Genomic DNA, 15,000 nt, shown 5'->3' with positions numbered 1-15,000 from the left:
CCTCCCACTAATAAATCTCTGTCCAGTTTGGTGGTTCAACTGCTGCAGTTTCAGGAGGAAGTTTTTGGTCGACATGTCAGCAACCCTCCTCTCACCAAACTACCGGTACACACACACACACACACACACACACACACACACACACACACACACACACACACACACACACACACACACTCACACACACACACACACACACACACACACACACACACACACACACACACCAAACTACCGGTACACACACTCTCTCACACACACACACACACACACACACACACACACACACACACACAAACACACACACACTCACCAAACTACTGGTACACACACACACACACACACACTCACCAAACTACTGGTACACACACACACACACACTCACTAAACTACCGGTACACACACGCTCACTCACCAAACTACTGGTACACACACACACTCACTAAACTACCGGTACACACACACACACACTCACTAAACTACTGGTACACACACACACTCACTAAACTACCGGTACACACACACACACACACACACACACACACACACACTCACACACAGAGCAAACTACCGGCACACACACATACACCAGACCTGCCAACCTTTACACATTTTGTGTAGCAGATACACATTCAGACAAAGTACGCTGCTACGATTTGTCACTTCAAAATACGCATTGTAAATAAACATTGATGCCTTTGAGTCCAACTGTCTGCATTAGTGCACCAGGCAATGTGCCTATGTGTGTAACCGCATTGGGCAGCAACCTGGGACAATAATAACTCGACCAATCAGAGCGCCAGTTTAAAACTGTTCAACGCTACAATCGGAGAGCCGTCAAAATTAATGTGGTTTCCATCTGTCTCTGTCCGTCTTCAGTTCTTCTTACAGTGACTGTTTTTTACAAGTGACGACTTAACGTTTCAAAGGTAAATGTCCAGAATTGTGAATTTCATCCATGTTAATAATCCTGCCGAACCACAGGCGTCGTTAGACTCCTTTACTGGGGCACGTGCCCAAGTGTCCGGTGTTGTGCCTCAAGTTTAACTTTTACACACACATCAAGTTTTACTTTATTTGCCAGTATTTATATAGGAAACGTAAGTCATGCCTGTAAACGCATCGCCGTCGTACTGTAACGGAAAAGACAAACCGACACGAGCACGCAGACGTCAATATCCGCGAGCGTCTGTGTCCCTTTTATAGCACGCGGTCATGCTATAACATGACGAAACTAATGTCATTTTTAATTATCAGTCGTATTCTGACTCGAGTGTTACTGCCTCCTGTAGGTCACATCTGATGGACAAAACCATAGTGAAGTCTAGAGTCCTGCATTATTACTGAGAACATTAACACACGTGTGTGATGTCAGATGTTTAGTTCATTAGATCTAACTTATGCCAATACATAAAGAGTTGTTAAAGTAGTTTTTATATGTTGCCTTTTCAATAAGAGAGTTCTTCATGGTCTACTTGTATGTAGAATAACTAGATATGGTGGTGAGTGAGAACTATGTGCTAAGTAATAAGTGGTGATGAGTGAGCATGTGAACTTAATCAACACTGACCAGTAAATGTGCCTGACCTCGCGCCGCGTCGCTGAAGTAAGCTGCTACTCAAACATGTTTCCAAGGTTGGCAGGTCTGTACACACCAAACTACTGGTACACACACACACACACACACACACACTCACCAAACTACTGTACTGGTACACTCACACACACACACACACACACGCACTCACCAAACTACTGGTACACACACACACACACACACACACACACACACACACACACACACACACACTCACCAAACTACTGTACTGGTACACTCACACACACACACACACACACGCACTCACCAAACTACTGGTACACACACACACACACACACACACACACACACACACACACACACACACACACACACACACTCTCTCACCAAACTACTGTACTGTTACACTCACACACACACACACACACACACACACACACACACACACACACACACACACTCCTCTCACCAAACTACTGGTACACACACACTCCTCTCACCAAACTACTGGTACACACACACACACACACACACACACACACACACACACACACACACACACACACACACACACACACACACACACACACACACACACACTCCTCTCAGCACACTACCAGGACTAGTCTCAGTAGATCTCACTGTGTTTGTGTGTTTTCTCAGATGAAGAGTTTTTTGGACTTTAAGGCAGGAGGAGCGCTGTGTCACATACTCGCTGCTGCTTACAAGTTCAAGAGTGACCAAGGATGGTGAGATGTTCCTCACACAGTTCTCACAGGGTTCCTGTTATGTCAATACCAGTCAGCATTTTAATAAATGTTGTGTGTTTCAGGAGGAGGTTTGATTTCCAGAATCCTTCTAGAATGGACCGGAATGTTGAGATGTTTTTGACCATAGAGAAGTCTCTGGTACAGGTGAGATACAGAAACGTCACACCAAGCTGAATGGCCACTGGAATGGTCACTGCACCTGTTTCTGACTAAATAACTGTGTGTGTGTGTGTGTGTGTGTGTGTGTGTGTGTGTGTGTGTGTGTGTGTGTGTGTGTGTGTGTTTATGCAGAATAACTGTCTGACTCGGCCTGTGATCTACCTGAGCTCAGAGATCGAACCCAAACTTCTGGGAAAAATGAAGGATATTATTAAACGACATCAGGTACCTCAGTAAACATTAACATACTCATCTACTGTGTGGCAATAACGTCATGTTGTAACTGTGTGTGTGTGTGTGTGTGTGTGTGTGTGTGTGTGTGTGTCAGGGCTCAGTAACTGATGATAAACAGGCTAGTTCTCATCTGGTGGTTCCGATCCCCGCCAGTCTGGAAGAGGGTGAGGCAGTTACACATCATTTACACAACAATACATACTTATTAACCCTTCATTGTTCAATTACCTGGTGTGTGTGTGTGTGTGTGTGTGTGTGTGTGTACAGAGGAGTGGGTCCGTCCTGTAATGAAGAGAGATAAACAGATGCTGCTGCACTGGGGTTATTGGCCCGACAGGTAAGACAGCAGATTAAATCAGAATGTTATTGGTCAGAAGGTGTTGATTAATTGTCTTTAACAGCAGCTCTGACAGTAGTACAGTATTTATAGTTATATTGGTTTATTATATGCTCTCGATTTCATTTCTATAGTAACGGATTAAACAGGTTAACGATAGCACTTTCCACACTGGGCTTAACCCGAGTAGAGGAAGGTTTCACACACGTCATAAAACTGTGCTGTGAAGCAGGGTTAGTGTTTGTAGTGTTCACACACACACTGTGGTTAGTGATGAGTGTAACATGCTCTGTACAATCACAGGGTTAGTGTTTGTAGTGTTCACACACTGTGGTTAGTGATGAGTGTAACATGCTCTGTACAATCACAGGGTTAGTGTTTGTAGTGTTCACACACACACACTGTGGTTAGTGATGAGTGTAACATGCAATCACAGGGTTAGTGTTTGTAGTGTTCACACACACACACTGTGGTTAGTGATGAGTGTAACATGCAATCACAGGGTTAGTGTTTGTAGTGTTCACACACACACTGTGGTTAGTGATGAGTGTAACATGCTCTGTACAATCACAGGGTTAGTGTTTGTAGTGTTCACACACACACACTGTGGTTAGTGATGAGCGTAACATGCTCTGTACAATCACAGGGTTAGTGTTTGTAGTGTTCACACACACACTGTGGTTAGTGATGAGTGTAACATGCAATCACAGGGTTAGTGTTTGTAGTGTTCACACACACACACTGTGGTTAGTGATGAGTGTAACATGCTCTGTACAATCACAGGGTTAGTGTTAATCACAGACACGCTACATGTTGTGTAGAAATAACCAGAACATTATTTAAGGAACTGACAGAAATGCCCAGATGCTGGATGTCAGCTAACATCTGGCCGACTGTAACAGTACCTGCTCAGGTGCTCAGGTGCAGAACGGCACGCCATCTTTTTTCCTCACTGATGTGAAAGTGTGAGAAATGTTATTCAAAGTGGTCGATTGCACGCTGTATTTATCCAGTCATGGTTATTAACTCTGGGGCGCACGGTGGCTTAGCGGTTAGCACGTTCGCCTCACACCTCCAGGGTCGGGGGTTCGATTCCCGCCTCCCCCTTGTGTGTGTGGAGTTTGCATGTTCTCCCCGTGCCTCGGGGGTTTCCTCCGGGTACTCCGGTTTCCTCCCCCGGTCCAAAGACATGCATGGTAGGTTGATTGGCATCTCTGGAAAATTGTCCGTAGTGTGTGTGTGTGTGTGTGTGTGTGAGTGAGAGTGTGTGTGTGCCCTGTGATGGGTTGGCACTCCGTCCAGGGTGTATCCTGCCTCGATGCCCGATGACGCCTGAGATAGGCACAGGCTTCCCGTGACCCGAGAAGTTCGGATAAGCGGTAGAAGATGAGAGAGGGTTATTAACTCTACAAAGATAATAAATATGAGCGTCACACCAGGTTTACAGGAACGTACAGTGTCACAATCAGAGCTGTGTTCAGGACAGAGGAGTTTACACACAGCGTTAATCAGTAACATGACAAGCTGCGTGTTTGTGGGAGAATAGAGAGACCATGCTGAGGGAATAGCTGCTATAACATAAGTGACAATAAATGTAATTATAAACGGATAAAAAAAACGTCAAGTTATTGTTTATATTAATAAAACATTGTAATCATTAGTAAACAGAATTGGAATAAGGGGAATAAAACACGTGATGACAGGCAACATGCACTTTGGGGAAAATAATCAATATCAGGGAGGTTATAGTCACTCCATTACACCACTACAGGAGCGAGGCATGTCTGATTATTAGTCTGATTATTAGTCTGATCATTAGTCTGATCATTAGTCTGATCATTAGTCTGATTATTAGTCTGATCATTAGTCTGATTATTAGTCTGATCATTAGTCTGATCATTAGTCTGATCATTAGTCTGATTATTAGTCTGATCATTAGTCTGATTATTAGTCTGATCATTAGTCTGATTATTAGTCTGATTATTAGTCTGATCATTAGTCTGATTATTAGTCTGATCATCAGTCTGATCATCAGTCTGATTATTAGTCTGATTATTAGTCTGATTATTAGTCTGATCATTAGTCTGATCATCAGTCTGATCATTAGTCTGATCATTAGTCTGATTACTCACAGTTTAGTTAGTGAACTAGACTACTAGATGTACTTTTAAAGAAAGTGATTGGAGGAAAATGTGATTAATATAAATAGTCATCTTTATTCAGACTTCCTGAGTTTGATCCTCAGCTTTAACAGTTACACAGAAGTGTGTGTGAAGAAAAGCAGCTATGTAACGCTGTGTGTTATTGTACAGTTATGATACATGGATCTCAGCTAGTGAGGTGGAGGCCGTAGTGGAGGATCCACCCAGTGCAGAGAAGCCCAGAAAGGTAGGAAACCCCTGAAAAACCTCTCTCTATATATTAACTCTCTCTCTCTCTCTCTCTCTCTCTCTCTCTCTCTCTCTCTCTCTCTCTCTCACACACACACACACACACACACACACACACACACACACACACACACACACACAAACATTTGTATTAATTGAATGCCCATGTGCCCTGACTTGTGTGTGTGTAGGTTCATGCTAAGTGGATTTTGGATCTGGATCAGTATAATGAGTGGATGAATGAGGAAGACTATGAGGTGGGTGAAGGCACAAGGAGGAAGAGGATCTCAGCTAAGACTCTCACAGATGAAGTGAGCGCTCCTGATGAGAGGAGAGATAAAAAGCCGGCCAACGCCAAGAAACGCAAGCGCTCTCCTTCGCCATCCCCAACTCCGCCCCCTCAGGAGAGCAAGAAGAAGAACACCAAGAAAGGGTGAGAGTGAAGGAGCAAAAGAGAGAGAGAGAGAGAGAGAGAGAGAGAGAGAGAGAGAGAGAGAGAGAACCAGACCACCACAGAAGCCAAATACTCAGGACAGCTGATTAGGAATAAATATAAAGTTAAATCTAAACATTGTCATTCTAAATTTTCTGATTTCTATAAAACTGAGATCATGTTGAATTTAATTGAAATGCTTGTGTGTGTGTGTGTGTGTGTGTGTGTGTGTGTGTGTGTGTGTGTGTGTGTGTGTGTGTGTGTGGTAAAGGCCCACTACTCCCTACAATAAGTCGAAGCGAGGTCAGAGGGAGGAGGAGCAGGAGGATTTGAATAAAGACCTGGATGAGCTGTCACCTGTACCTGCATCAGAGGAGTCACTCAATAAAACAGGTGACAAATACAACTGTGTTATTTTACACACACTCTGACCACACCCCCTATATCCCACACACACTCTGACCACACCCACTATATCCCACACACACTCTGACCACACCCACTATATCCCACACACACTCTGACCACACCCCCTATATCCCACACACACTCTGACCACACCCCCTATATCCCACAGACACTCTGACCACACCCACTATATCCCACACACACTCTGACCACACCCCCTATATCCCACACACACTCTGACCACACCCCCTATATCCCACACACACTCTGACCACACCCACTATATCCCACAGACACTCTGACCACACCCACTATATCCCACACACACTCTGACCACACCCACTATATCCCACACACACTCTGACCACACCCACTATATCCCACATATACTCTGACCACACCCACTATATCCCACACATACTCTGACCACACCCACTATATCCCACACACACTCTGACCACACCCACTATATCCCACAGACACTCTGACCACACCCACTATATCCCACACACACTCTGACCACACCCACTATATCCCACATATACTCTGACCACACCCACTATATCCCACACACACTCTGACCACACCCACTATATCCCACAGACACTCTGACCACACCCACTATATCCCACACACACTCTGACCACACCCACTATATCCCACATATACTCTGACCACACCCACTATATCCCACACACACTCTGACCACACCCACTATATCCCACAGACACTCTGACCACACCCACTATATCCCACACACACTCTGACCACACCCCCTATATCCCACACATACTCTGACCATACCCACTATATCCCACATATACTCTGACCACACCCACTATATCCCACACATACTCTGACCACACCCACTATATCCCACAGATACTCTGACCACACCCACTATATCCCACAGATACTCTGACCACACCCACTATATCCCACACACACTCTGACCACACCCACTATATCCCACACACACTCTGACCACACCCACTATATCCCACAGACACTCTGACCACACCCACTATATCCCACACACACTCTGACCACACCCACTATATCCCACACACACTCTGACCACACCCAAAACACTTATATTGAATGGGATGTTGAAGTGTAGATTATTTTATAAATAATTTATTTGTGTTTGTGTTTAGTGACTAAAAAGGACTCGGACTCAACTCCAGTTAAGGGAGGGACTGATGGAGGTGAGTATTTGAGTGTATTAATGTGTTTATTCCGTTACAGATGTGTATAACACCCATATCCTCTGTGTGTGTGTATGTGTGTGTGTGTGTGTGTGTGTGTGTGTGTGTGTGTGTGTGTGTGTGTGTGTGTGTGTGTGTGTGTGTGTTGTAGATGAACAGGAGGATGAGGCAATGGAGACGGTGGGAAAGGTAACATCTGATGTACTGAACTCTTTTTTTTTTAGATGCAAAATACAAATACAAAGACCAACAAAACAAAACGTGTGTGTGTGTGTGTGTGTGTGTGTGTGTGTGTGTGTGTGTGTAAATACATATATATACACACATACATAAATCAAAGAGGAAAATATATTAATAATAATTATAATGACAATAATAACGATGAAGACAGTAATAGTATCACACAAGACAAAATGTAAATGTAAAATTGGGTATGAGGAAGGTGACAATATCAACAGTAATAGCAATAATAACAATAATAATAATAATAATAATAATAATAATAATAATAATAATAATAATAATAATGAAAATTCCAAGTAATAAGAAATAGTAATAATAGTATTAGCAGTAGTAGTAATGATAAACATATTTACAAATATACTCATTACATCCAGAATGAAGGGGAGGTTAAAGGATCAGAAAGAGGACCAATAGAACTAGTAGTATTAGTAATAGCAATAATAATGCTGATACAGCCATTAATAGTGATAATAATAATAATAATAATAATAATAATAATAATAATAATAATAATATTGATACAGCTATTAATGATAAGGTATTATAAAGCTGCCGCTGATAACCCTCATGGCCATGGCATAGTGTAGACCAACGCCGGCGTCATATTACAACGAGATGTACTGAACTCTTAATAACATAAAGCAATCAGAAGTATTGGCACCTTTCTCATCTTATATTCAATCCCATTAGAGTTTAAGCTCCTATATAAATGACCTTTACCTTGTGTCATTTACAGGCTATTGTACATAATTATAACATAAGTATTTATGATGTGAATGACATATGACAAGATGTTTTAGACAATCATCATGCTTTACTGTCTCTAAAGTACACTTACATGTACAGCCCTTTATATTCATAACGTCACACCTCTTGTCTGTTCTCTGTAGGAGGAGGATGAAGGTTCTGCCAGTGTGAAGGGAGAACCAGTGAAAGGTTCAGATCTACATGAGGATAACGTAACAGAACAAACACACCACATCATCATTCCCAGCTACGCTGCCTGGTTCGACTACAACAGGTAGCTAAGTAACACATCTGCTAGGCCATCACCATGTATACACACACACATATATACAGTATACACACACACACACACACACATATACACACACACACACACATATACACTACCTACTATCATGTGTGCTGATAATGTATCATATCGCAGTAAAGTAAAAGTGTATTAAACATTAGTATACTTAAGGTACATTATCTAATGCGCTAACAGTAGCCCCCCTCTCTCTCTCTCCTCTGTCTCTCTCTCTCTCTCTTTCTGTCTCTCTCTCCGTGTCTCTCTCTGTGTCTATTCCCCCCCCTCCCCCTCTCTCTCAGTGTTCACGCTATCGAGCGCAGAGCTCTACCTGAGTTTTTCAATGGAAAGAACAAATCTAAGACCCCTGAGATGTGAGTATCACACACACACACACACACACACACACACACACACACACACACACACACACACACACACACACACACACACACACACACTTCTCACCTCTCCACTCTTCACACACACCTTATACATATGTACATTATATATTTTGTCACTCAGTAATAAAAGACAATTAGACATATAAATGTTCTCTTATAACACAATAAGAAACTTATTATTTTCATTATTAATATTTCATACACTTTCCATTTTGTTATTTTTTTGTTTAGCACATTTATATATGCATGTTGAGTATTGACATTACAGTGTAATAGACCCTACATAATGCATTATATATACTATATACATAAGGTACAACGTCCTCTCTCGTTCTCTCTCTGTTACAGTTATCTGGCTTACAGGAACTTTATGATAGATACGTATCGGCTGAACCCACAGGAGTATCTGACCTCTACTGCATGTCGTAGGAACCTGGCAGGAGATGTTTGTGCCATCATGAGGTTAGTGTTGTTGTGTTGTTGTGTTAATGTTTGTGCCATCATGAGGTTAGTGTTGTTGTGTTGTTGTGTTGTTGTGTTAATGTTTGTGCCATCATGAGGTTAGTGTTGTTGTGTTGTTGTGTTGTTGTGTTAATGTTTGTGCCATCATGAGGTTAGTGTTGTTGTGTTAATGTTTGTGCCATCATGAGGTTTGTGTTGTTGTGTTAATGTTTGTGCCATCATGAGGTTAGTGTTGTTGTGTTGTTGTGTTGTTGTGTTAATGTTTGTGCCATCATGAGGTTAGTGTTGTGTTAACACTGTGTACTAAGGTCAGGAACTGAATCGCTGTCTGTCAATCATGTTTCATTATGGTTTTGTGTGTGTGTGTGTGTGTGTGTGTGTGTGTGTGTGTGTATGTGTGTGTTTATACAGGGTCCATGCATTTCTGGAGCAGTGGGGTTTGATTAATTATCAGGTGGACTCTGAGAGCCGTCCCACCCCCATGGGACCGCCGCCTACATCCCACTTTCACGTCCTGGCAGATACGCCGTCCAGTCTCGTGCCCCTGCAGCCCAAATCCTCTCAGGTACACAAACATACAGACATTAATAATATCTAATTATAAATATGTTATAAAGTGTAATGTACTCATGTCCTGTCTCTTATGTACAGACTCCGTCCTCACAGCCCATGATGTCATTCCCAGACAAAGTGAAGGACAAACCGACAGATCTGCAGAACTTTGGGCTGAGGACGGACATGTACAGTAAGAAGAGCGGCCCATCTAAGGTGATGATCACCATGACGACGAGTGGATGTGTGTGTGTGAATAACCAACATGTTTAACCCATTAGGGTCATTTCTCTGTGTAGCCTGAAAACATTGTAACACAACATGTAATATACACAACATGTAATATACACAACATGTAATATACACAACATGTAATATACACAACATGTAATATACACAACATGTAATATACACAACATATAATATACACAACATGTAATATACACATGTAATATACACATGTAATATACACAACATGTAATATACACAACATGTAATATACACATGTAATATACACATGTAATATACACAACATGTAATATACACAACATGTAATATACACATGTAATATACACATGTAATATACACAACATGTAATATACACATGTAATATACACATGTAATGTACACAACATGTAATATACACATGTAATATACACAACATGTAATATACACATGTAATATACACGACATGTAATTATACACATGTAATATACACATGTAATATACACAACATGTAATATACACATGTAATATACACATGTAATGTACACAACATGTAATATACACATGTAATGTACACAACATGTAATATACACATGTAATATACACGACATGTAATTATACACATGTAATATACACAACATGTAATATACACAACATGTAATGTACACAACATGTAATATACACATGTAATATACACAACATGTAATATACACAACATGTAATGTACACAACATGTCATATACACAACATGTAATATACACATGTAATATACACATGTAATATACACAACATGTAATATACACAACATGTAATGTACACAACATGTAATATACACATGTAATATACACAACATGTAATATACACAACATGTAATATACACAACATGTAATGTACACAACATGTAATATACACATGTAATATACACGACATGTAATATACACATGTAATATACACAACATATAATATACACAACATGTAATATACACATGTAATATACACAACATGTCATATACACAACATGTAATATACACAACATGTAATGTACACAACATGTAATATACACAACATGTAATATACACAACATGTAATATACACATGTAATATACACAACATGTAATATACACATGTAATATACACATGTAATGTACACAACATGTAATATACACATATAATATACACAACATGTAATATACACAACATGTAATATACACATGTAATATACACAACATGTCATATACACAACATGTAATATACACAACATGTAATATACACAACATGTAATATACACATGTAATATACACAACATGTAATATACACATGTAATATACACAACATGTAATATACACATGTAATATACACAACATGTAATATACACATGTAATATACACAACATGTAATATACACATGTAATATACACATGTAATATACACAACATGTAATATACACAACATGTAATATACACAACATGTAATGTACACAACATGTAATATACACATGTAATATACACGACATGTAATTATACACATGTAATATACACAACATGTAATATACACAACATGTAATGTACACAACATGTAATATACACATGTAATATACACAACATGTAATATACACAACATGTAATGTACACAACATGTCATATACACAACATGTAATATACACATGTAATATACACATGTAATATACACAACATGTAATATACACAACATGTAATGTACACAACATGTAATATACACATGTAATATACACAACATGTAATATACACAACATGTAATGTACACAACATGTAATATACACATGTAATATACACGACATGTAATATACACATGTAATATACACAACATATAATATACACAACATGTAATATACACATGTAATATACACAACATGTCATATACACAACATGTAATATACACAACATGTAATGTACACAACATGTAATATACACAACATGTAATATACACATGTAATATACACAACATGTAATATACACATGTAATATACACAACATGTAATATACACATGTAATATACACATGTAATGTACACAACATGTAATATACACATATAATATACACAACATGTAATATACACAACATGTAATATACACATGTAATATACACAACATGTCATATACACAACATGTAATATACACAACATGTAATATACACAACATGTAATATACACATGTAATATACACAACATGTAATATACACATGTAATATACACAACATGTAATATACACATGTAATATACACATGTAATATACACAACATGTAATATACACAACATGTAATATACACAACATGTAATGTACACAACATGTAATATACACATGTAATATACACGACATGTAATTATACACATGTAATATACACAACATGTAATATACACAACATGTAATATACACGACATGTAATTATACACATGTAATATACACAACATGTAATATACACAACATGTAATGTACACAACATGTCATATACACAACATGTAATATACACATGTAATATACACATGTAATATACACAACATGTAATATACACAACATGTAATGTACACAACATGTAATATACACATGTAATATACACAACATGTAATATACACAACATGTAATGTACACAACATGTAATATACACATGTAATATACACGACATGTAATATACACATGTAATATACACAACATATAATATACACAACATGTAATATACACATGTAATATACACAACATGTCATATACACAACATGTAATATACACAACATGTAATGTACACAACATGTAATATACACAACATGTAATATACACATGTAATATACACAACATGTAATATACACATGTAATATACACAACATGTAATATACACATGTAATATACACATGTAATGTACACAACATGTAATATACACATATAATATACACAACATGTAATATACACAACATGTAATATACACATGTAATATACACAACATGTCATATACACAACATGTAATATACACAACATGTAATATACACAACATGTAATATACACATGTAATATACACAACATGTAATATACACATGTAATATACACAACATGTAATATACACATGTAATATACACATGTAATATACACAACATGTAATATACACAACATGTAATATACACAACATGTAATGTACACAACATGTAATATACACATGTAATATACACGACATGTAATTATACACATGTAATATACACAACATGTAATATACACAACATGTAATATACACAACATGTAATGTACACAACATGTCATATACACAACATGTAATATACACATGTAATATACACATGTAATATACACAACATGTAATATACACAACATGTAATGTACACAACATGTAATATACACATGTAATATACACAACATGTCATATACACAACATGTAATATACACAACATGTAATATACACATGTAATATACACGACATGTAATTATACACATGTAATATACACATGTAATATACACATGTAATATACACAACATGTAATATACACAACATGTAATATACACAACATGTAATGTACACAACATGTAATATACACATGTAATATACACGACATGTAATTATACACATGTAATATACACAACATGTAATATACACAACATGTAATGTACACAACATGTAATATACACATGTAATATACACAACATGTAATATACACAACATGTAATGTACACAACATGTCATATACACAACATGTAATATACACATGTAATATACACATGTAATATACACAACATGTAATATACACAACATGTAATGTACACAACATGTAATATACACATGTAATATACACAACATGTAATATACACAACATGTAATATACACAACATGTAATATACACATGTAATATACACAACATGTAATATACACATGTAATATACACAACATGTAATATACACAACATGTAATATACACATGTCATATACACAACATGTCATATACACAACATGTAATATACACAACATGTAATGTACACAACATGTAATATACACAACATGTAATATACACAACATGTAATATACACATGTAATATACACAACATGTAATATACACATGTAATATACACAACATGTAATATACACATGTAATATACACAACATGTAATATACACATGTAATATACACATGTAATGTACACAACATGTAATATACACATATAATATACACAACATGTAATATACACAACATGTAATATACACATGTAATATACACAACATGTAATATACACAACATGTAATATACACAACATGTAATATACACATGTAATATACACAACATGTAATATACACATGTAATATACACATGTAATATACACAACATGTAATATACACATGTAATATACACAACATGTAATATACACATGTCATATACACAACATGTAATATACACATATAATATACACAACATGTAATATACACAACATGTAATATACACATGTAATATACACAACATGTAATATACACAACATGTAATATACACATGTCATATACACAACATGTAATATACACAACATGTAATATACACAACATGTAATATACACATGTCATATACACAACA

The 15,000-nt window shown here is 37.5% G+C and overlaps 1 protein-coding gene across 3 annotated transcripts in view; it reads left to right on the top strand.

Moving 5' to 3' along the window:
* Window positions 1-15,000, top strand: part of smarcc2 (SWI/SNF related, matrix associated, actin dependent regulator of chromatin, subfamily c, member 2) — a 25,208-nt gene that overhangs the window by 2,588 nt on the left and 7,620 nt on the right. For all 3 annotated transcript variants that reach the window (XM_027160480.2, XM_027160479.2, XM_047814001.1), the window contains exons 2-17: window positions 1-105; window positions 2,222-2,307; window positions 2,391-2,472; window positions 2,620-2,712; window positions 2,816-2,885; window positions 2,989-3,058; window positions 5,371-5,446; window positions 5,640-5,881; window positions 6,153-6,274; window positions 7,447-7,497; window positions 7,649-7,686; window positions 8,631-8,761; window positions 9,076-9,147; window positions 9,526-9,639; window positions 10,051-10,204; window positions 10,291-10,407. The exon at window positions 1-105 is cut by the window's left edge and continues 15 nt beyond it. In XM_027160480.2, the coding sequence (XP_027016281.2) occupies window positions 1-105; window positions 2,222-2,307; window positions 2,391-2,472; window positions 2,620-2,712; window positions 2,816-2,885; window positions 2,989-3,058; window positions 5,371-5,446; window positions 5,640-5,881; window positions 6,153-6,274; window positions 7,447-7,497; window positions 7,649-7,686; window positions 8,631-8,761; window positions 9,076-9,147; window positions 9,526-9,639; window positions 10,051-10,204; window positions 10,291-10,407 (1,623 nt within the window). The remainder of the gene's footprint in view (window positions 106-2,221; window positions 2,308-2,390; window positions 2,473-2,619; window positions 2,713-2,815; window positions 2,886-2,988; window positions 3,059-5,370; window positions 5,447-5,639; window positions 5,882-6,152; window positions 6,275-7,446; window positions 7,498-7,648; window positions 7,687-8,630; window positions 8,762-9,075; window positions 9,148-9,525; window positions 9,640-10,050; window positions 10,205-10,290; window positions 10,408-15,000) is intronic.

The sequence above is a fragment of the Tachysurus fulvidraco genome, chromosome 5 (genome assembly GCF_022655615.1).
Source record: "Tachysurus fulvidraco isolate hzauxx_2018 chromosome 5, HZAU_PFXX_2.0, whole genome shotgun sequence".
NCBI lineage: Eukaryota > Metazoa > Chordata > Actinopteri > Siluriformes > Bagridae > Tachysurus > Tachysurus fulvidraco.
This window is presented reverse-complemented; position numbering and strand designations above follow the sequence as displayed.